Source organism: Pimephales promelas, chromosome 24 (assembly GCF_988280905.1).
Source record: "Pimephales promelas chromosome 24, fPimPro1.hap1.1, whole genome shotgun sequence".
NCBI lineage: Eukaryota > Metazoa > Chordata > Actinopteri > Cypriniformes > Leuciscidae > Pimephales > Pimephales promelas.
Genome location: NC_142792.1, coordinates 10,618,217 through 10,642,544, shown reverse-complemented (window position 1 = coordinate 10,642,544; position 24,328 = coordinate 10,618,217). Strand labels below are relative to the sequence as shown.

At 40.8% G+C, this 24,328-nt stretch overlaps 1 protein-coding gene and 1 long non-coding RNA gene across 2 annotated transcripts in view; one reads left to right on the top strand and one right to left on the bottom strand.

Moving 5' to 3' along the window:
- Nucleotides 1–24,328, top strand: part of LOC120476935 (thyrotropin-releasing hormone-degrading ectoenzyme) — a 109,510-nt gene that overhangs the window by 28,381 nt on the left and 56,801 nt on the right. The window contains exon 4 of the mRNA XM_039668249.2: nucleotides 24,065–24,219. Coding sequence (XP_039524183.2) covers nucleotides 24,065–24,219 — 155 coding nt within the window. The remainder of the gene's footprint in view (nucleotides 1–24,064; nucleotides 24,220–24,328) is intronic.
- On the bottom strand, nucleotides 37–23,480 carry LOC148965173 (uncharacterized). The gene is made up of 3 exons (XR_016150061.1): nucleotides 23,060–23,480; nucleotides 22,776–22,924; nucleotides 37–792 (listed from the first exon to the last, which is right to left on the bottom strand). It is a non-coding gene; the product is annotated as an uncharacterized LOC148965173 (long non-coding RNA).

Here is a 24,328-nt window from a genome sequence, read left to right as displayed (position 1 = left end):
AATCTTGCTTCTCTGTGTTTCACGTCTCCACCATATGCGAGACTCTTGTCCATGCGGTTCTCTATCTCACTTTTGCCCCTTTTCCCTCTCCGTGTCCCCGTATCTCATTAGCATGTTCCTCTCAAGAGCTCTTGTCCTTCTCACTCCCGGGGTCTCCTCATCTCTTCCCTCTCCTCTTTTCCTGAATCAGTTTTTTGTATCTCCATCACACTTGTCTTTGTAAGCGATGTGACCTGGCCTCTGTTCTCTGAGGAGAGAGCGGCTGCTGTGTTGCAGAGCAGAAAGTTTTGTGGACTTCACTGTGGATTTCTCCGCCTGTCCGTTTCCAGACTCAGGGTCATTGAGGGTCTTTGGAGGTCGACAGGGTCAAACCTCCGTCTCGCGCCCGTGGCTTTTGACAGCTCTTTGACCGCAGTGTCAGCGCACATAAACGCTTTAGTTCTGCATTTTTAGGCTTATGTCTCATCCTCCCTTGAAGACAAAAACACTGATTCAAAGGAAACTCTTGTTCCTGCATGTGTGTTGTACAATCTTTTTTCCATGGCTGTGAACAAGTGTTGTTCGTTTTTTCCCACTCCTCTACAACAATAATAGACCTCTCGAGATCGCTCTTCACTCCGGGATTGTCAAATACGTGCTCTGAAAACAGGGTTCTGTCTCATCCTGGCGATGAGTCTCGTCGCCCTTCTCACTCAGCGCTTGTCTCAAGAGCCTCTCCAAATATTTATCCTCCGACTCCAAGGAGGTTTCATCTTTGTATTTGTGGGCTCACGTTGACGCATCTGAGATGTTCTGTCATAATTAAACAACAAGACATGATATCACAGGTTTGTCCGATTAAACTAGGTCTATATGCGTGACATATTTTTGTTATGGATTTGTCAAATGTTGTGATGGTGAAAATATAACTCAATTCACAATACTAACTAGACCTAATGCCACCATTTATTTTTAAAAAAAAAAAATTTTCCAACTGGAAGGTCAGGTTAAAACCAGTTTAAGGCCAGAAGACGAAATCAGGGCATCGAGGAGAAAGGCCCATTGGACCTTGTTTTAACCTGGCATACCATCTTGGCCTAGCTAGATGGAGCTGGTAGACCACAGCCTAGGGCTGGAACGATTCGTCGACGTAATCGCTTAAGTAAATTAATCAATTTATGTGGAATGGAATGAAAGATGAAATTGTAAGTTTAATTTGATGTGCTGGATTTAGTGTTTCAGACTAACAGCAGGTCCATGTCAAAGTCATTTCGAGTGAATCGTGACATTGGAGTCGCTCAAGAAGTGAAACAGCTAAAACAGCTTCTTTCCCTCAAAACTCTCATACATATTTAACAAAGAGCCTGCTTGACATACACTGAACCCGCCGTTTTTGTCTTTTCTTCTTTCCTCACTCATTTCTTTCTTTTTTTCCCTTCCTTTCTTTTTTCTTTGTTGGCTTGTTCTTCCAGACTCTTGCTCCATTTCACGCTAGTTTCCTCGTTCACTCTGTCAGCAGCCTTCTGGACCCACAATCTCTCACGGCCTGAAAGTGCTCAAGCATGATGGGTGCACAGGTGCTCGGTGATGTATCCATCCATCCATCCATCCATCCACATTTACTCTTTCTTTCTCTCTCACTATCCTTTTTTCATTACAGTTTTTCCAAATTGCTTACACAATTTCTGAAACTATGGCTCAATTTCTTGGTAGTTTACACACAAAACCACACACACAACATGAACAACACCAGATATCTCTTGCAAAAGCAAACACAAAACTATTTTAACTCTTCCAAAAATGGTGTTTTTGCATAGTAACTTTAAACACAAACATCAAATGTAGCCACACCAAACTACAGGTGTGAAAAATGTAAAACACCACTATCTTGTGTCTTTTGCTTGTTTAGTGGAGTGTACAGGAGTTTGTCACACGTACATGTATGTGCACACATACACTATACAGTGTGTAAATAAGATATGTAAATCTTAAGTGTATCAAGCAACTACAATACTTTTTGTGTGCAACAAACAAACAAAAATAATGACTTTTATTCAACAATTCATTCCCTTCTCATTGGGGAAATAGAAATTTCACATAGTGTAACAGCGCAAAGCTTCTGTGTTGCACGTCACACGCAGACTCACTATTGGCCTATGCTGGTCATGTGTGTGATGCGTGTGGAAGCTTTGACCTACATTCACTACATGACTTTCACTACATGAAATCTCATGGCCCACAGAGAAAGAAATTAATAGTTGAATAAAGTCATTATTTTTGGTAGTTTTTTTGCGCACAAAAAGTATTCTCGTCGCTTGATAAATGTAAGATTGAGCAACTGTAGTCACTTGGACTATTTAACGGTGGCTTTACATAACTTTTCTGGGCCGGCTAGTATCGATCCCTTTATATGCCTAGAAAGATCAAGCTCTCAAATTTAATCAAAAATATCTTTATTTTTATTCCGAAGATGAACAAAAGTCTTATGGGGTTGGAACAACATGAGGGTGGGTAATTACTAACCCTTTACCGTAAGCACAAAACCAAATTTTCAAACCACATTTGGAGGACCTCCGACTCTTATGGCAAAATCAAACAATTGCCTCAAAACCGTTTTATCTGTGCTCAAAATCAAACAATGGTTTCAGATCATACGCAGCAGCTGTGAAACAATCTATATTGCTTATATATATATATATATATATATATATATATATATATACTCAGTGTGTGTGTGTGTATATATATATGACAAGCCAAGTTAGAGAGTCAACTTTATATCTAAAGCGCTGTGTGTGTGTGTGTGTGTGTGTGTGTGTGTGTAGTCGACAAAGCATCGAGGAGGTGTCATATGATTATTTCAACGAGTTTTATGACAAGGTCGGTGAGGATGGGAAAAATCTTAAACTTCCCTTTGCTCTCCTATAAAATAATTGCTGTCTGTGGTTTTATATGGCCTGTGGCAATAATAATGGAACTTGAGAACTTCAAAATTTTGAAGTATGAATTATGAGCTAAACTATTTGTCAACTGAACTTTAAACTACTTCATGTAGAAAGTGAACTTTCCCAATAATGATGTATATGCAGTATATGTAGTATATATATATACTATATATACTTTGTATATACATATAAATATATACAATTAATAAAATTAAAATTATTTCTTTCTTTTTCAAAACTGAGTTTTGATTTCTAAGTGATCACTTTATGTAAAAATGTATTGCAGACTTGGTCTGAAGTTTAGGTACATGAGAGAATGGTTTCACTGAGTGGGCCTCAAATTCCACTTTTAGTGTGTAACTATTTGAAAAAAAAACTTTTTTTTTTTTCATAAATCAGTTTCTTTCACTTCTGTTATATATTTGAACCAGATGGCGTCAATCTGTTTACGTTGCTGAAGCGTTTGAACTTGTCAATGTTTCACAAAGGGCAAATTCTCTTTTTAAAATATTTTAGTTTGAAACATGCACTTCTCTTTATGTGACAGGGTTGATGTGTTTTTAGTTGTGAGTCGATGACTCTTTTTCTCAGATTCTGCACAAAGACAGCTGAAGTTTCATGGTGATAGTCTGTCTTTGTCGCTGGGTTTGTCGCAGCGCAGAGCAGCAGATTGATCCTCCTCATGTCAATGTGAAGTCAGAGAGGAGCTGTTGCAATGAGCCGCTAAAAGCAAACATATTTCTGCCGATGACAGAATGACACATCCAAACAAGACAAAGAAAAGAGTTTGGGACCGGCAGAGATGGAGTTTGTTCGTTCTGTCACAGTTACAGTCTCAGTCTCAGTATGTATACATGTAGCATCAATATAAGGCCGTTCTCTTATGAGAGGTTCTCTCGTATTGCGTAATTTAGCTTACACAACGGGAATGATTAATATTTTTGAGATATTTAAGTCAAAAATGATTGTATTCATTGTCAACGTAGTGCAGCAGCTAGCAGACCTACAGCAGGCTGTCTAGCGTGCTCATTGGCTGCCCTGCGGCAACTGCAGTAGCCTACCACTGAGCCTGGCGTGACGTCATGCCCAATGAAGGGCGCTCATCGCATCTTAGCCCGCCAGAATGGGCGTGGCTTAGCGTATATAAGCGGGTCTCGGAAGCTGTCTTCATTTCTTCAACGAAGGTCTTCGCATCGCTGGATTCTGAGAGAAGCCGTCGTCGCCGTTGAGAAAGTGACAAAGCCAGCTTAGAACAGTGCCTGAGGAAGTGCCGTCTTCCTCGCTTCAGTCAACCGTGCGAGCTACGCTATCCAGCGACGAGTATCCTTTTAAGCTCTATTCTGTGCGTGTTTGCTGCCGCGACATTCCTTTCTACAAGACGTTTTTCTAAAAATGTCTTGCACTTCCTGTGGCTCGTGCCGAGCCCCACCCAGCGGCGGAGACCGCCATGTGATCTGTGGTCTCTACCTGGGCCCATACTACGCAGTCCTCACTCCTCCACTGTGAAGAACTCCCAACCCTCCAAGACCCTCCTCTTTAGCACCCCGTACATTCACGGCTGATTCTGGCACAGTCAGAGATAGAACTTTTATCTCACAGAACAGTGCTCCTCGGTCATCTGAAAAGCCTGGGTCTTACGGTCAACTGGACCAAGAGCTCATTACGGTCCAGCCAGTCAGTTTCCTTTCTAGGAATAGAACTGGAGTATAGAAGTGGCTATCATGGCTCGTTTATCGACACAGCGCACACACCGTGTTCGACACCTGGCCGCATCTTTCCAGAAAGTCAGCATTGCTTCTCTGAAGACATTTCAGAGCAATGTTAATCTCCTCTGCCCTGTCAGGGCACCGAGGGTTTACATTATGGGCTCTGACCCTTTGAGGACCTTTTCGTTTCGTTTGGTGGGTGCACCAAGGGACTGTCCAGATGGATAGTGAACACTATCGCAGCTACTTATGTGTCAAAAGGTCTGCAATGCCCTTTGGGAGTCAGGGCTCTTTCTACTAGAGGCATGGCCTCATCGTGGGCTTGCTCCTGCAAAATTTTATTTCATGACATATGTGTGGTGGCGGACTGGGCCTCCTCGTCCACCTTTGTTAGGTTTTATAACCTGGATTTGGTCAATATGCTTGTATGATTTATATGGACCGGCAACGCCGATCTGTATTCCCTATCAGTGCTTATGTGCATATGCCGGCCCGCGTTGCTGTCCTATGGAGGCCGAAAGAGCTCAATGCCCTGCAACTGAAGAAAACACATGCAAATAAAAAAAAAAAAAACACATAGAAATAGAAAAAAAAAAAAAAAGTATTGTATTTGTGTTGGAAGCTTTTGCGGCGCGTTTCTGTATTTAACTGCAGTATGTTTGTTGTGTCATCAAAGGGAATGTCACAGTGAGGGCTAGCATTAGATGTTTAGCACTGGAGCTCAGGGGCATCTCTGGAGTTAAAGATCCCAAAAATGGAAAGTGTTGCACTACAGTTTTTTACTCATGATTTTGTCCTTTTTTTTTTAAAATACCAAAACGTAACAAGCACAGAAAGACAATTGCTTCAGTCTCCTGAGGATGTTTCAAGAGGTTTGAAGAATGTGAGCTGCTGGCCAAAGGCAATTTCTGCAGAGATCAGCAGCAATTAATTCAACTACATTTACATTTTCTGAAGAAAATACCAGATAATAGATAATAGAAAAGATAATTCACCTAAAAATAAAACAACTACTCACCCTCATGTCATTCTAAACCTGACTTATGATATATATATATATATATATATATATATATATATTGGTCCATATAATAGAAGTCAGTTTGGTTAAAACAGTTTTAAAAGTTTGGTTACCAGCCTTCTTCGCAGTATAAGGGTGAAACGACATGAGGGTGAGTAAATGATGACATAATTTTCATTGTTGGGAGAACTGGACCTTTAAGTCGATTTCGCTGCTATATGTGAAAGAAATTCACCAAAACCTGCCAGCGCGTTTGTCGACCCCAGAGGGTTAAAGTTTTCGGTAAGTTTGGGTTCAAGGCTTCAACTGTATGAAACTTTTGTGCTCAATCGGCTACAAGGATCAAAATCAAGACTGTACAATGTAAATTCAGTAATAAATGGTCAAATTCTGTGTAATGCAGTCACAATTTAAAGAAAGGTTCATGAGAAAAATCATGAAAATTTGTGACTTCCTGCTTGTTTCCATGTATCTAATAAGCAGAGATCCATCCAGAGGGTTTCATCCATCCATCATAAGGGTTTCTATGGCACTCAGAGCGAAACAGCCAATGAGAGAGAGCAATATGAATCAGATTCAATTCAACCATCTCTCTCTATTAACAGATACATCATTCAAGATGTGAACAGAGAAAAACACCTCTATGAAACAAACCCCAGTTTCCCATCTCCAGCCTTAGCCTGTCCAGCTAAATCTTCAATCTCACGGCAGCTGATCTGAGAGCAGCTTGTGTGTGACTGATGAAGATTTCGGCTGATCAGTATTCACTTCACTCTCATTGTGCTGCAGATCCTCTGCTGACTGTGCCGTCTCCGTCCAAATGAACGTTCTTGCGTTTTAGGCCACGGAGAAGCTCATTCGGCTCTGAGCCGTGACGGACCTGCTGCGAATTACCCTCTTCTGTGATCAGTGCATTCAGATTTAGAGACAGATTAGAAGATCCTCAAAGAAACGCCACACTAAGTGATCCAACACAGTGTTTAACAGAAACATTATATAAACTCACTGAGCGCGTTTGAATGTGTCTTTATCCAAATGACACTCATCAAGTTAAAGAATTCAACAATAAGGCGTTTGTTCATGTCTGAAACGTCTCTCGCCTGACCCGCGTTAACAAATTAGAGCGTCTGCCAATACCATCGACCGTCTGAAGCCTCTGCCGTATGAAGGCTGTAAACAAAAGACAGATTGCTTTACTGAGCACGAGGATACGAGGGGGAAAAAAAGATGTGTCATAAATGGAGGATATTGATTGGATGGTTTGTTTATCAAGCATTTGTTCTGCTAAAGTCGGAGAGTGAAGATCATATGTTACTCAATGCGTGTATGTGTCCAGATTAGATATTTTTGATAGTCCTAAAAACATCAAGAGCAGCTTAAAGAGAAAATGTCTGTCACATTACTGCACTTGCGTTCACCTATAAATTCTTTGTCTAAACTTTTTTTGTTTACTTGCCTTCAAACTGAATGAAACTGAAAAGTCCCTGATTGGCCAAAGCCTTTTATACACCCCTGATATTGTCAGTGTTTGTGTCTTCAGTCTTTATAATGCTGGCCGTTTCTTTTCATGTGCTTTGAATTTCGCCCAACAAAACAGAACAAAGACACCAAAGCCTGAAACTCACCATTAGAAATTTGCCAAGAAACATTCATAAAAAAGCTTCACAAAAACAGCTCAAGACCCTTTCCTTTCTATAACGCTTTAAATTGGCCTGTAATGGCCATTTCTGTGCACCAGTTTTGCAAAAAGGAGGTTTATTCTTCCTCTTTTTGTGTCATTCTGGATTTTACTTTGAAAGGTTATTGTTAGTATACTGTTCCCTTTCGAGGGAACTCTACACTGCGTCGAGAATCGACACTTTGGGGACGCTCCCTAAGCGTGCGCCTCTGAAGTATGAATGAAACTAATCCAATCCTGATTGGTGTTGCGTCGTGACGTAACATGTGACGGCATACCCGGAAGTATAAAAGTGACGTTGTCACAACACACACTAGCTTTCGCTCTTCAGCAAGCGCTTTATGTTGAAACTGTCTGTCTTATTTGGTGTTGTTTGTCACTCAGTTTGAACTGGAAATGGCCAGCGAACAATTTAAAAACATGTGTGCATCTCTGCCCTCGTTATGTCACAGGTGGGGACGCACATGCTTTGTGTGTAAATTGTTTGGGAGCGCAGCATGACTTGTGCAGACTGTAAAGCACTTCCTATTAGAGTGCTGCGCTCCCGGCTGGCGTGCTTTGATGAGCACGGTCAGGCTTGCGTTCCCTGCGTTTCTGGTCCCGCGTCCGTTGAGGCGGCGCGGCGATTGAGATCGTGGGGTTCACAGCGGGATCTTGCAGACGAGAATGAGACTGCTGAGGCACTTTCTCATTCATCGTCTGATGATCCCGTAGCCCCTGTGAGTGGCGCAGAAGTCCGCGCCGCGGCTTCTTCTGACCACGATCAGGTCCCGATACTCAGGCTCTCTGCTTCCAAGGAAGTAGACGTGCTCAGTATCGATACGGATGACCGTGAGTTAGGCGCGCCAGTTCACGGCCAAGCATATGAGGAACTGGTGAGGTTGTGACTCGTGCCGTGGCCAGACTGAACTTCAGCTGGCCACAAAATGAGGAGGGAACGCAAGTTTAAATAAATTGCGTTTCTTGCGGCACGGGTCACAGCCTCAGCGCCGGAGTTTGCCGTTTTTCCCCGATCTCCACTAAAAGATCATGAGATCAGGGGATGAACCGCATTCGTCCCGTGTTTCCAAACCCAGTGTCCTAAATTCTTGCGTTTGCCGAGGCAGCGTGTAGATTACGAGTCTACTCTGCAATAAAGATTCTGTGACTGCAGCGCATAGATTTAAGGTCTGCATTGCAATACGGAAACTTTGACTCGGATCTCTCGTTTGTCGAGGCAAATTTTCTCTCGTGAAAATTACGAGTCTCCTTTCCAATAAGGGAAACTGGCCTGTTCTCCGGCGCTGTAACTTCAATCGTCGACAGGTTTAGGAATAAATAAATAATATATATATATATATATATATATATATATAGTAAATAAATAAATATATATAAGATATATATATAAAATATATATGTTGTCCCGCCGTTTTGAACGTTTCGGGCTACATCGATTTCCAGCGAACGCACACTGTGTCGTTCACCCCGACTGTGGTCACAAAATTTTTCTCGACTTTTTCCTGCCGGTCATCCGCTTCAGGGACTCGAAAGACACCCGAGGTCGGTCTCAAGGGGCTGGTTCCCTTAGTAGATTTTGCAGAATGGCTACACCTTCCAATATATCTATATGGGGCCTGAATATTTTTAAACAGGAAACGATGTATGTTGCCCGCCGTCAGTGACGCTTCGGGCCACATCGGTTTCCAGCTAAAATATTATAACGAAGCACTGTTTATGGTCAAAACATCCATATCGACTACAGCCTGCCGGTATTCCGCTTCAGGAAGTCGAGAAAGATGCTCTCGAAAGACAAAACAGAAAAAAAAAAAAAAAAACCAGAGGCCACTCTCCAGAGGCTGGTACCCCTAGTATATTTTGTAGAGGCATGGTATCATCTTCCCAACATATCTGCATGGGTCCTACATATAATAGAATCAGGGTACAGACTGCAGTTTGCACACCGCCCCCCAAGTTCTCTGGGGTGGTACAGACTACAGTGGTCCCAGAGCAGGCTCAGGTGATGGAACAAGAAGTTCAAACTCTGCTGCTAAAGGAAGCCATAGAACGTGTTCTTCCTTCAGACAGGGGGTCCGCGTTTTACACCCGGTACTTTATAGTTCCAAAGAAGGATTGGGGGTTAAGGCCAATTCCAGATCTCGGGGTTTTGTACCGATCTCTGAATAGGGAGGTGCAGGTTCGAACGGTTAACTCCAGTAATCGTGAGTCAGATCAGAGGACTGATTTGTCACGATAGATCTAAAAGACGCCTATTTTCACTCCATCCTTCCATGTCACAGGAGATACCTGAGGTTCGCTTTCGAAGCTTACCAATATCGGGTTCTTCCGTTCGGCCTAGCACGCTCTCCCTGCACATTCACCAAATTTATGGATGTAGCCCTTGCTCCACTGAGACTTCAAGACATCCATATATTGATTTATCTCGACGACTGGCTCATTCTGGCTCAGTCTCGGGAAATGGCAGTTCGGCATCGAAATGTCGTCCTTGGCCACATTCTGAAATTGGGGTTGAGACTCAATGCAAAGAGGAGTGTGCTAGAACCATCCCAGTGTACGACATTTTTGGGAGTCATATGGAACTCGATTACGATGTAGGCACGCATGTCTCCCGCACGTATCGAGTCAATTTTGACGATGGTATCCAGGGTAAAGCTAGGCCAGGCCATCACTGTGAAGCAATTTCAAAGAATGCTGGGCCTCATGGCAGTGACATCCAACATCATTCCTTTGGGGCCTGCTACACATGAGGCCCCTTCAGTGGTGGTTAAAGACCAAGGGGTTTTCTCCCGAGGGAATCCGCTTCGTATGATCAGAGTAACGCGCAGATGCCTTTGTTCTCTGAGAATATGGAAGAAACCTTGGGCCAGTGTTGGGAGTGTCATGTCGCCGGGAAACCGTTTCGACAGACGCCTCCCTCACTGGCTGGGGCGCGGTCATGGACGACCGTTTGCCAGGGGTCTATGGCAGGACCATCATCTTTCTTGGCATATAAACTGCCTAGAGATGATGGTTGTGTTCAGGGCTTTGAGGAGCTTCCTCCCAGACATCAAAGGTCACCACGTCCTAGTACGGTCAGTGGTAGCCTATCTGAACCGACAAGGGGGAATCAGATCGCGCCCTCTGTGCAGACTGACGCATCAGATTATCCTTTGGTCCCAAGGGAAAATACTCTCTATCAGAGCAATGTATATTCCGGGGGTTCAGAATCAGGGGGCAGACATCCTGTTGAGAAAACCATACTTAGCTCTTGGGCTCCATCCACCAGGAGATTATATGACCTCAAGTGGAATGTGTTTGTCACTTGGTGTAGAGAACTTGGGTTAAATCCAGTAAACTGCCCGGTGGCTTCAGTTCTGGGATTTCTCCAAGATCGTTTCTCTAAGGGTCTCTCCCCGTCCACGCTTAGGGTGTACGTGGCTGCCATTGCGGTTTTCCACGCACCGTTAAGTGATGGGCCTCTGGGGAGGCACCAATTGGTCATTCGGTTTATCCTTGGTACTTGGAGGATAAGGGCCGGCAGCCAGGTCCAGGGTTCCTGCCTAGGACCTGGCAATAGTTCTGGAGGGGTTATCCAAAAGTAGAGTGCCCCCTTCGAACCTCTAGAGTCGGCTTCGCCTAAGGACTTAACACTGAAAATGGCTTTTCGCTTAGCAATTACCTCACTTAAGAGGGTGGGAGATTTCCAAGCCCTGGCAGTAATGCCAGCTTGCTTGGAGTTTGCCCCTGGCAGAGTGAAGGCCTTTTTACACCCGAGTCCGGGCTACGTGCCTAAAGTTCCATCGAATACGGCTCATTCTATAGTCCCTCAGGCATTCCATCCTCCACCTCATGTGTCGGCGGAAGTGGAGAGGCTTCACTTGCTCTGCCCAGTCAGAGCTTGAGCTTGTACCTTGAGGGGTCCTCTTCTTGGAGAAGGTTGGAACAATTGGACTAGTATGTTCTGGGTCACCTAAGAGGGGGCTCCCGGCAACCAAACAAACTATTAGCAACTGGATCGTCCAGGCTATTACTGAGGCTTACAAGGTGCGCGGTTTGCCTTCACCTTTTACCTTGTGGGCACAGTCAACTAGAGGCATGGCTTCCTCTAGGGCCCTTCTTTCGGGAGTACCTCTTTAGGAGATCTGCGAGGCAGCCGGCTGGGCTACCCCACATACTTTCATAAAATTTTACAGTCTCCACCTTCCCAGTACACCCGGTGCACAGGTGCTCAGTCCTTGCTGAGTGCCTAGACAGTTTTACTCCAGGACAGGCCTATTCGGTGCGTGGCCTAGTGGGCACTCGTTCCCCAAAGTGTCGATTCTCGACGCAGTGTAGAGTTCCCTCGAAAGGGAACGTCTCGGGTTATGACTATAACCCTTGTTCCCTGAGAAGGGAACGAGACACTGCGTCGTTCTGCCACGCCCCCTTTAGGCCTTAGAGCGTCTTGCTTCATCGCGAGGCTAGTGTGTGTTGTGACAACGTCACTTTTATACTTCCGGGTATGCCGTCACATGTTACGTCACGACGCAACACCAATCAGGATTGGATTAGTTTCATTCATACTTCAGAGGCGCACGCTTAGGGAGCGTCCCCAAAGTGTCGATTCTCGACGCAGTGTCTCGTTCCCTTCTCAGGGAACAAGGGTTATAGTCATAACCCGAGACGTTTTTCTTATACCATAAACTACAGTATACATTATATATTTATATGAAGAGTTCAGATGCAAAAGCCTCTAAGTGCCATTTGAAATGTTCTTCTAAAATGATAATTTTTATCAAGCTTGTATATTTAAGTTCAGTAATTTCACTTAAATGGCAATGAAGATTACCTATTACTTGTCATTTAAGTGAAATTACTGAACTTAAATATACAAGCTTGATAAAAATGGTCATTTTAGAAGAAAATTTCAAATGGCATTTAGAGGCTTTTGCATCTGAACTCTTCATATATTGTGGTGTAAATGGAATTTCAGCACTGAGCGTCAGTTATGGGGTATATAAGATGGCATCGGTCACTTTGTAATAAATAATTGAAAATGGAGTGTTAAATGCACCTCATACACACAAAGGCTCTCGTATTCGACCACAGACTGAGATTTCTGGGTCCTTCGACCGCATTCCTGTCCATCCGAGAGACAAAACCACTGCAGCTCGGAGAGGGCGAACACAATAACTGTGTGTTTATTAGCAACTTTAGTCTCTCATGTGAATCAAGGACCATTTTCAAACAATATTATGCAGTTGATTCTCTGTAGGAACATCAGGCCCAATTTGTTTCATTAGACGGTTAATTAATCAAATAAAAATTACATGATCAAAGACCCTTTACAACATAAAATTAAAAAGTGGGTGAATGAGATCTTGTTTTTAAGCCATTAAAGTCTCTAGACGATGACCACATTTTTTTTAACTACTTTTTACCTCTTTTATCTCTTTTTCATTGTTCTGTTGCTTCAATATGTTGTATATACGTATTCCTTGTAACTTTAGTTCACCTGTATACGTAGTTTTCCTTTATTAAATACATTACATTCATTTTATTGACTCTGTCTGCTGCTCACATTACGAGGTCCCTTAAATCTTCAAGCTACGTGCTTTACACATTTGTCAATACTTAAATAGTATTTTTATAGAACATGAAAGTTATGTTTCATGGCCAGAGAATATCTTCTCTTGAACGTCTATAAAACTTTCATGAAAGATCATGAAAGACCCCATGAAAGATTATCCAGACAATCGATCTATCCTAGACAATTGATATATTAATATTTAATTATAATTTGTTGTGATTGATTATAGACCATTGGTAACTCATGTATGCGATTACTGGACATATTCATGACCAGTTACTAAAATTATATTCCCATTATAATTTCTCAATTTAGTTCTCCTTTTGTCCCAAAGTCAGCTTGCCATGGTCCATAATGTTAGAACGAAACTACAAAAGCATGAGCGTGCCGCTAGACATAAGGCAGTTGTCCACGTCTGTCGCCATGGTTACTATGGCAGTACGAGTGGAAACGTTTCGCTTACGTGTGTTCCCTGAAGGAGGGAATGGAGACGTAGTCGACGTGTCGACTGATTGGGACCACGTTTAGAAGTCACTGTGATGCGCAGTCACTAATATTAGCAAGAATATGTTGTTTATTTCTAAGGGTTTAGAGAGGAAAATGTATAAATTACATCATTGGGACTTCGTAGACTTCAAAAAAACAAAATGCTACAAAAGTGCAGAAAATGTCCCTTTAATGTTTTACGTAAAGAACTGCTGATACTGTATATAAGCAAAGTCTTGAAAATCTCATCCATGAGATTTAACTATCAATGGGTCTCATTCATGAAACATTCGTAAATATACGAGTAAATATGAGAGGGATTTGCGCGGAAAGAGACCTTCCCGAAAACTCTTCTCCTGATTCACAAATACTTCGTAAACGCCAGATGTGATAGTGAAATGTGTGTGTGTGTTAATGAATTCCAACCAGTCGTAAATGGGATGCGCGTGCACGTTCATTCTCAATTACCATAAATCAGGCCCATTATATCCGACTGACATCTATATATAGGCATTTAATAACATGAATGCGAATGAAAAAGAAAAATTTCTCGGATACAGAAATTGAAGTTTTATTATCAGAAGTTCATTCAAAACGTCACATTTTATTTTCAAGCGTACATAGTGGCCTATCAGGTCCTAAAAAAAAGGAAACTTGGCAGCATATTACAGATGCAGTTAATGGAGTTTCATCTGTTAATCGAACAGTCCCAGAAGTGAGAAGAAAATGGTTCGACATTAAGCTTGACAGCAAAAAACGAATTTTCACTTCGGAAAAATCGTATTCAAACGTATTCAAAGGACCGCCATCGATCACCAGATCTGCTATTACTGGCTCTCATAATAAAAGTAAAAAGAAAAAACGTATGTAATTACTATATAAAATATTTTTTTTTCAAAATGCTGTTTAAATATGTACCCGATTAAGGTGAATTAAAAATGCAGCCTTATTAATGAGCAAAGTGTTCGAATGTTAAGCGCACCATTTACGCGTGGCTGGGAGCAGGTGTAGATTTCTTGCATACCAACTAACATTTGGAAAATACGAACATTTTAATGAATCCGAAAATTTACGCCAAAACCACTTTACACACGATTTACACAAAATACACGATTTTCGTTCTGCTCGTGTTTCATGAATGAGACCCATTGATCTTTGGTTTTCCAACATTAATAATGTTTAATATATAAAGTATTTTTAGTTTATATATTTAACATATTGTTCACTCTTGCGAGAGACACTTTCCTCTCTTTAGTTCAGCTCTTATAGTCGAGTGCTCATCTTTACTGAAGTGTTGTGCGTTTGACACATAATGACAGACCTGATCTCAGACCTGCTCTTAAGTGGAGAAGCACCGGCAGACATTAGACTTAATAGCTATTGACACACTCACACTCTGCCGGTTACATCCAAATCTCTTGACTTTCAGCAGGATTAAATGTGAAGTTGAATCAGCAATAATTTCCAGAAACAAATCTGACCTGGTTTCTCCGGAATAAACAAGCCATATATTATATAATACTGTAGTTGTTGTTGCATGTTGCTTCTCTAATATAAACACTGACATTTAGCCAAAGGTCAACAGTGAGGTTAGGATGGAAACTTTGAAGGGAGTCACTAATTACTACCCACTGAGTGCTAATGAGGTGTACAGTATGTGTTGTTGTGGCCGAAATTCGTCTGCCAAAATTTAGGGTGTTGAAATCCCTGGAAACATCCTCTCACCTTGCGAGTGTTACTAGTGCTGTTTGCTAAGCTACATAGAAATATGCTAACAAATTATTAAGCGAATGCAGAGCAAAATGCAAACACTCAGAACACCTTAGTAACCACACTGCAGCATTCTAACCATTTAGGACACTTTAGCAACTATCATAACATCGTTAGTAACAAATTTAACTCGGGCATTAACATTAATTTTTCTTGAAAACGTAAAAATCTAAAATACATTGTGTCTTGTGACTCAAGGCCAAGTTTGTCAGGAATAAAAGAAGAAAGGAACATGCTGCGCCATGAGGAAGATAAAAATGAAGCAGCCAAAAAAACAATATGTTGCTTCAAAAACAGCACATTGTTTTTAACGGACTCAGGAAGTTCCAAAAGAAAAGCAACTATTAATTATCCGAACAATACATTTCCTGAGGCATGTTGTGTGTTTTCTGAAAATGCTGCAGTAGAAGCGCCTGACGATGCAGTTTATTAGTTACTAAAACTGAGGGAATTTTCTCAGAGTCACTCAACTCTTACTTTCCGTTCAACAGTCTCTTGGCGCTTTACATATGCTGTGTCTTCCCAGCAGTCTCTGCTGATAATTTCACAGTCACACATATTAAAGTGCAAGTTCACGGTTTTGAATATTTTTCTATTTCTGTCTCTCGTACACTTTCCATCCCTACGTCAGCAGAGAGACAAAAAGTCCAACAACAAGCAGCTTCGCCTTTCCTCCTCTTCCAATTACTGATAAAGATGAATAGCAAACGGAGAGCAGAAAACTGCTGGAGTGTTTCAGGACGATGTCTGAAACTCACTGATCTGTGTTATAATAATTTCACCCGACCCGTCGCTCCGGTCCTGGACACTCTCTCTCTCGGGAGTCGAGAAGAAAAACATGTTTGTGTCCCTCCGTTGTGCTCGGGTGCCGCTCTGATTTGTAGTGAGCACCTGAATTTGACCACTTCTCACAGTTATTGCTTCTCGCCTCTAAAGGCTTCTCTCCATTTCAGCGGCTGTGATTTGTGGAAGAGCAGAATGGGCCGGAGAAATCATTAGAGAGAGCTGATACTAGTGGGTTTGATGCAATGTGCTAAGAGAGACCGGGAATTTGTTAGTGTGAGGAACGCTTACAGGTGTGAGTCTGGGAATGACTTGGGCACTAAATAAAAAAGGGTTATGAAACGGACAAGACATTGCATTGCATGATAACACACCTCAGTCACTGAAAGACAACACGTCCTTATGGATAATGTGGGTTTTCTTCAGTTTCCTGCTCTTTTCAAGTTTCAGAAAATAAATCAACATTGTCTCAATCTGTGCTTAGATTTTCCCATATATAGTGCCAGTCTGCAATCAAAAGTCAAAGATCTCAATATGAAGTGAAACATATCTCATTAAATAAGATAAGGATCAGAGCTGCTGTCCACATTCTTTTAATAGTTCTATACTCTTTGGGCTCTATCTTGCACCCGGCGCAATTCCAATTCCTTCGATAAACTAGGAAATTAACTTGTGCTCCCTGGGTGGATCGGCGCAAAAAGGAGGCGTGTTTTAGCGCAAACATTCCCTGGTGCTATTTTACAGTTCCAGAAAACAATTGTGCCACTGACCAGAAAAAAACCTGGGCTAAAGTCAGTGGTGCGTTGCACATTGTTCATAATGCTATTTTAAGTGTGCATGCTTGGCCATAATGTAGCGGGTGCACACCGCGCACACACTTTGATTCTCTCATCAACACAGATGCAGCAGTTTTTATTTCTGCAAATCATACATTATAACAAGGAAAAATATTAACGCATGAGGGAAATCACTGTGGTTTACATTAAGATGAAAAAACCTAATTACCCATTTTTTTTACGGATAATTGTAGTACTGAAGGATCAGACCTGTTTGCCCATTAGTGGCAAGAAACAGATGTATATAATGTTTAACCGACGCGGATTTGGGTGGGTTTCTCCCATCCCCATACAACATCACTTCTCTATCTTTCACTGCCCTAACAAGAACGTCTGTCTCATCGGCTGTGAACGCTCCTGGTAAACCCGCCGTTATAATACAGTAATAACCTGCTCTTAAAGGGTATGTTGGATGACGCTCTGATGGGTTTATTTCACGTTATGCCCAAACCACACCTATGAATAATGAGGCTACTTCAGACCAACCCCTTCTAAACTTGCGCCCAGCGCAAGGGTCATTTATACCGCCGGTAAAATAGCAACAGGGCCCAAGACCCGCCCACAAAGTTACTTGCACTTCATTCTTGATACTTGTGTTTCAGATCGTTAAAAAATAGGGCCCTTTGTCTTATTGTTACATTTGTGTTTATTTTTAAATCTCCTAATGGAGACTAGTCCAAATGGAACTTAATTAGGAAAACTGAGCTATAAATGAGAAACTCTGAGCCATAAAATTGTGGGAAAAGTTCAGATGCAGTTCTGATAGTTTGAGGTAACGTAGGTGACTGTGTGAGCTAAGAGGTGGAGTGAACTGTGTGATAATGAGACGAGCTGAGAGCATCTGTTTGACCCTCTCTGGAGGCTTTTCTCCTCAGGCACCACTGCAGCTCCATGAAGGGCCGCTCTCTTCTGCCCCACTGCCTGTGTTAAGAGCTCAGATGTGAGAGCAGACCGCAGGGCGTCAGGGGTGCTGTGGACCGAGAACGAGTCTCTCCACTTTACCATGACCACACAAACACACACACACACACACACACACACAGACCCAAACGCTTCCCTCTCTCCTCATATTCCTCATCATGTGCTCCCGAGCTTAATAAAGCTCGGTCGTGAATGAGGGTCAACATTCTGCTGTTCACTGATTCTGGACATTTTTGAAAGATAATTTTTGTTGGTTTCTGTGTAGTTTTAATGTGTCTCTGGCGACTAAGAAACCGATAATCAGGAGTCGTGACCCCGTATTGACTTCGCTATGCTGCATTGGGAGTTGAAATTCAGTGCTGTTTTATCCAGGTGCAGCAGTAAAAACAGGAAGAAGAGTGAGACCGCAAGATATTAAAACAAAAAATATGTGAGGAATGGAGTCCAGGTGAATGTAGGAAGCTCAAGGAGCATAAATCAACACAACAAACCCACCTAAACCTCATCAAGATTTCATCAGGAAGACACAGTGTGTCTTTAATATGAGAAAAAGCCACAAGAGCACATATTTCATCGGTTTGAAATACTGTAATTTTAGGTCTGTTGCAATTTATTCAACAGCATGATTGAGTCAAATAGCTTCATATTGAAATGAAATTTGCGGCCCAATTAGCCAACAAAACGGCACCAATTACTACAAACAGCAAACTGAGTCTCCACATGTAGAAGCATCTAAAACAAATCTATGGAAATTGGGCAGATCATTCTGAAATGTAATATCCAGGTGAGAGACTTTAAGGTCTGGAAACATTTCAGATCAAGCATTCATGATTTACCTCAGTAGAAACCACTGGAATATCTCGACATGAAAGTCCTTTTGATCAGCTGCTGATGAAACACTGAATCCGTTCTAACAGCCTGGACTCTGACAGGGACCTTTTTGCTATGAGGCGACAGTGCTAGCCACTTTTATACAATCTCTAAATTACAAAAATTTGTAAGGATTAAACAAATAATACCAATCTACCAAACATCTGTCCACATTTCTCTTTTACTCTGCAAATCCAGAGTAAGGTAAATTCTGCTCTCACATATACAGAAATGGAAAGTTAATAAAGTTGAAGTAAGTTGTAAGCATTTTAACAAAGACTAATGAAATTACAACTCAAATACTGAATTAAAAATATTTGTCAAAAAGCAAAAAAAAGAAAAAAATAAATAAATAAATAAAATATAGAGCTTACTTAAATGCAAGTTTGTGTATCTTGAAAAGCAAAGGAAATATCTGTGGGAATTGTGCTACAAGACAGGATTGAAACATCAAAACGTCAAACAGCAAAGAAACACTTTAGGCCTATACACTCAGTTTAGGGTATTTTCGTGTACATCTATTTCTTAATGAATGTTCTGTCAATACTGTAATCCTGCAATGCTGTTGAAGGTGAAACTAGACGTATACAATGATAGAGTGTGTGAAAGTGTCGTTCCTACAGACCTTCATCACATCAGTTCAACATGCTAAACAGACTCGCACTAAAAGAGCCCAGCACTGCAGTCAGGCCAGTTTAACTCTTATCTGAGTTATAAAACAGAAGAAACAAGACAGCGCTTATAGCATTAAAAGCTGATGTGTTTACAGCCTGATTCTGGATTTAATGTTTTCTAATGCTGTTTCTGGGCGAACTTTTTAGCTGATTTAATAGGAGAGGTGCTATTCCGTCAGCCATGACTAGGTACACTCTAAAAAATGCTGGGTTGTTTTAACCCAACTTTGGGTCAAATATGGACTAACCCAGCCGTTGGGTTAAATTTTTACATTACATTTTTAACCCAACATTTCGGGTTTGTCCATATTTGACCCAAAATTGGGTTAAAACAACCCAGCATTTTTTAGAGTGTAGAAAGCATGGGTGCCCGCACTATTTTTGTGTGATCTTTAAAGACCAACTCAAATACATTTATTCGTTTAGCTGATGCTTTTATCTAAAGCAACTTACAATTGCTATATACTGTATGTCAGAGGTCGCATGCCTCTGGATCAACTAGGGGTTAATGGTCTTGCTCAGGGACACATTGGTGTCTCGCAGTGGATTCGAACCTGGGTCTATCACACCAAAGGCATGTGTCTTATCCACTGCACCATCACCACCCCACCAATTAAAGTTGATCTACAATTAGATCAACCAACTAAAAAAAAACTAAAAAAAAAAAAAAACACCACACAGTTTAGTTTAAAAACAAAATGAATTACAAATGCTTGACTCTACTGCATGTATCTCTGAATTCATCTTCTCGATTCGGAATTCATTAAACTGAAACACCTCCAGAACAATAGAATACCATAACCAGGGCATTTAGGCTTCCTTGTTCTTGTGACTTCTGGTATAGTATCAAACAGGCCTCCAAATTGCCATTAGTCATGGTGGAACATTGTTTTGATTTAATAATCTGCATGTGAGAAAAGGCTGATTCAATCAAGTAAGTTGAGCCAAACATTGCAGTCAAAGAGGTGGCACATTTTCTGATATTTGGATACTTTTCTTCAGCAAGAAAGTTCGAAAACTGTGCCCTTGCCTTCACCTGAATTTCAGTCTGCAGTGCTAAAATCTCTTCTAATGGGACTGGGTTCACATGAAACATGTCTGAGGTCAAGGAATCAACCTCATGCTCATCTCCAAATGGAAAGCATATGCATGTAGCTAATGCCAGAAGTAAAGCAAAGTCAAAGTCTGTCCTAACCTTTTCAATTTGTTCATTGTGTTCACTATCATGTTGTGCAAGCTCCTTTTCTGGCTTATGCAGTTCAGATGCAAAGATTGTAAGTACCCGAATTTGTGGGGTTGTAGCTTAGATGGAGCTCTTGGACGGCACAAAGTAGGCAACCTACTGTAGTTGTCAATAAAACTGAATAAACAAAAATCTTGTCTGGTCAAATGCAGGCAGAAAATAAAATGAGAATGAAAGAATTTATTTATTTAATAAGAAGCATATTTACATTTTGTGCTACCATTGCCTTTACGAACGGCTGGTAGATTGCGATCAACCTATTGGGCAAATAAACAAAATTCAGACGGTGAAGCCATATTATATTATGGATAAGGATATTATGGCAATAGTGCGTTATCTAAAATGATCTGGTCATCCTCACTGACCATGTCTGTACTGCTGCAGCTAGTTTAGATAAAGTAAATTAACAGAGTATACTGGGCTGGCTCATGTGTTTCTCACAGTCTATTGTTGGTGAATAATCAGGTTGCTAATGAAAAGCCCTCACAACCCCTCACAAACAGAACTAGCATCAAGAAAAGAATTAGTGCTGCTCATGTTCATGTATAACTATTTCAAACACAGACGCCCTGACGGTCATTAAGTGTTATTTAATGAAGAAAGTTTATTAAGTCTTTTCCGTGGTTTGGGATTCAACGTTCCTCGGGTTCCTCAGAGACAAATACAGTGTAATTGAGGAATTATTAATGGAGTCATAATTACATCAGGTGACGTTTACAAGAACTACAGTATGGAAATGTCTTCGCCTGAGGGGAGAGTTGCACTCTAGATTCAAGGTGATATTTGTTAACTAGGTGTTGTGTGAACAGATTATGTCCAATATGGCAGCAGTTTCAGTTAAGAAACAAAAGCCTCATTTTTACTGATCGGAACAGAATCAGTGTATTGAATTGGAGTGAATTGAATGTGTTCCTGAACAATTTGTACATAAATTATGCCTCATTTTATGTCTTCTTGAGGAGACGTGTGCAATTACTTTTCTAAACTATCAGAGATAGATAGATAGATAGATGAAACAGAGTGAGGTGTGAGGAACATGAATACTTGCTTTAGTGGAGCTAGTGGAGGTACTGCTCTCTGAAAACACAAGCTGTTTGTTTATTTTGATCTAGCTGTTTTTACAGATGCTCTTGATTCTGTCTCTCACCATTCACTGTGCCCCGGTCTACAAAAAAAAAAAAATCCTTCAGCATTTTTTTTAATAGTGAGAAAGTGAATGACAGGGAGCGATATAATTTCTCCAACTTTGCATCAACATAATCATCAAAATCATCATCACCATCATTTCTGTAAAGTTACAGAACTCAACCAAAAATAACCTGTTCAAGCCAACACAGCAACAATGTACAGCTTTATATATCAACTACAGGCCATACACCTGCCTACACTGACAGGCTCAGTGACTCTCCACTTTCTAAAAAATAAAAATTATGGAGATACCACGGCCCAATGCTGCTATCAGGTAAAATAGAATTATTGGTATACAAATATTGTGGTACAAAATGATTACAATATCGTTTTGGTGCTCGAATCCCCAGAAGTGCTGTTAAAGTATGATGACAGCACTGGGACATTTTCTGCAGGTTACATGGTTATGCCAGTAGGTGTCTGTCTTTAGGAGTGAGATTGATTCATCCAACCGATTTGTTCTAAAACACTGATTCATTCAGGAACGAATCAAGTATTAATAAGTCAATGAATAATTCACTCAACTGAATTTGAATTCATTCAGGAGCAAATCAAGTATGAATGAGTAAATGAACCAAGAAAAAAAATGGAAAAAAAGTGAGTAATTTCATTCACCCAAATTATTTGTTTAAAACACTGATTCAATGACGAATCAAATGTGAGTCATGAATCATTCAAGATGAGTTATTGAATCACTCAGTCCTCTGATTTGTTTAAAATGCTGATTCATACATCACTACAGAATGTTACTAAAGAAGAGGCAACGTTCTGCTGTTTTTTGGGGAAATATTTTCCAATGTAGTAAAAACAGGAAACAATATTGTGTCTACAATGTAAGGTTTCTAATCATGTTTGCTGAACTTGTAAGCAATAACACTGACTTTCGTGTTGTTTTTCCCTTAGGCTATTTCATTATTCAGTAAAAATACAAAAAACAAATAAAAACAATAGGTGTGCTACGTTGTATTTAAATGTAGCCTACCATTATATGTACAAAAGCTCATATAGCGTAGCCTATGTATACGCCAATAACTACAAGTTAGTTAGCTAAAGTTGTAAAATCCTTTTGTTTCATTACGAAAGTATTGATAATGTAGCCTACTCTGGTAAGGATTAGTATTACTTACTGGTTCTGCCTTGAGGTGTGTCAGGGGTATTCTGGTATCTTTCTATCTTGAAAGTCCTGACGGAGGGTTGTTGAGTTGAAGTAGCTACATCTCTGATTATGGTACTTCTCTCTCTTCAAAAGCATCAGTCGTGTAATTGCTGTATGAGTCTGTATAAAAGCCCAATTAAAAGAGCATCAGGTCTTTCGCCCATAAAGCACATTAACAATGTCCAGTTAAACCTGCATGGTCTGATTCAGATTTAGTTGAAGTCATTTAATAGAGCAGCTCTTTCAGTCTCTCACCTTTGCGTTGCTGTGTTTATTGTTCATTTCCTCTTGAATGAGCTCGCGCTCCATCATCGCTATTTAAAACTAAAAGTGAAATATTAATCGTGTGTGAACGTACAGTCCTAATGGGGACTCGTGAATTATCAGGGAAGCGTTTGAATGTGCATTTTTAACGCGTCGTCGATTCCCGCCTCAGTATCTGTCGTCGTGACGATTGCAGCATATCCAAAACCCCACAGCTGCTTTCATTCAGTCGAATTCATGAAACATGCAAATAAGGCAAACAGACACACACCAGCCCGGCGGATAATCATATTACAGCTTTCCACAGTTCCTCTTCCTCTGTGGCTGATTAGAAGACGTGGATTTAACAGCTGCAGAGGTTTAACCGCTTCTCATTGGCATGTGAATCGTTCCTGAGACGGGCTGATGGAGGTGGAGGCGTTGAAAACAGCTGATTCTCTGTCTGCTGTTTCATTGATACACTGTTGAGTAAATTAGCTATTTTAAATGTGTTTGGGGATAAATATTATTATAGAACTGCATATCTTGTTGCTTTTCTGTGTCTGGTTTTGGCTTTAAAATTCAATAATCTTTGATTATAGCAATTAGATGATAAAAACATATTGAAGGCTAATCCACATAATCTTGGATTTGAGTTAATGTACATATACTTTAAGCACTTCTGAATGCACATTAAACCCCATTATTTCATTTAGAATATATAAAAATTCAGCTTTGTGTCACAGGAATAATTATAGCCTATTTTAAAATATATTTAAAATAGTAGAGAACAGCTAGGCTATTAAATAAATATTACGATATATTTTTACTCCATTTTTGATCAAATAAATGTAGCCTTGGTGAGCACAAGAGACTTATTTCAATTACACAATTCCAAGTATTCCAAACTTTTGACCGGTAGTGCATATGCTTAACAAATATGTTTACATTCTCTGTAAATTGTTTTACAATCCTGTTTTCCCGTCATTGAGCTTGGATCTCCGTCACTGTGTGCAGATCTCCTGGCGGTGCCGAAGCATCCGTATGCAGCCATGGAGAACTGGGGTCTGAGTGTGTTTGTGGAGCAGAAGATCTTGTTGGATCCTGACGTCTCCTCCTTCTCCTATCAGATGGAGCTCACCATGGTGGTGGTGCATGAGATCTGCCATCAGGTAAAACACATGAGTAACAAGAACATGTGATCTGCTGTGTGGTTTCACAGTCAAACTTTGGTTTGAACAAGTCAAGAGTAGACTATATTATATATAATAATAAGATACA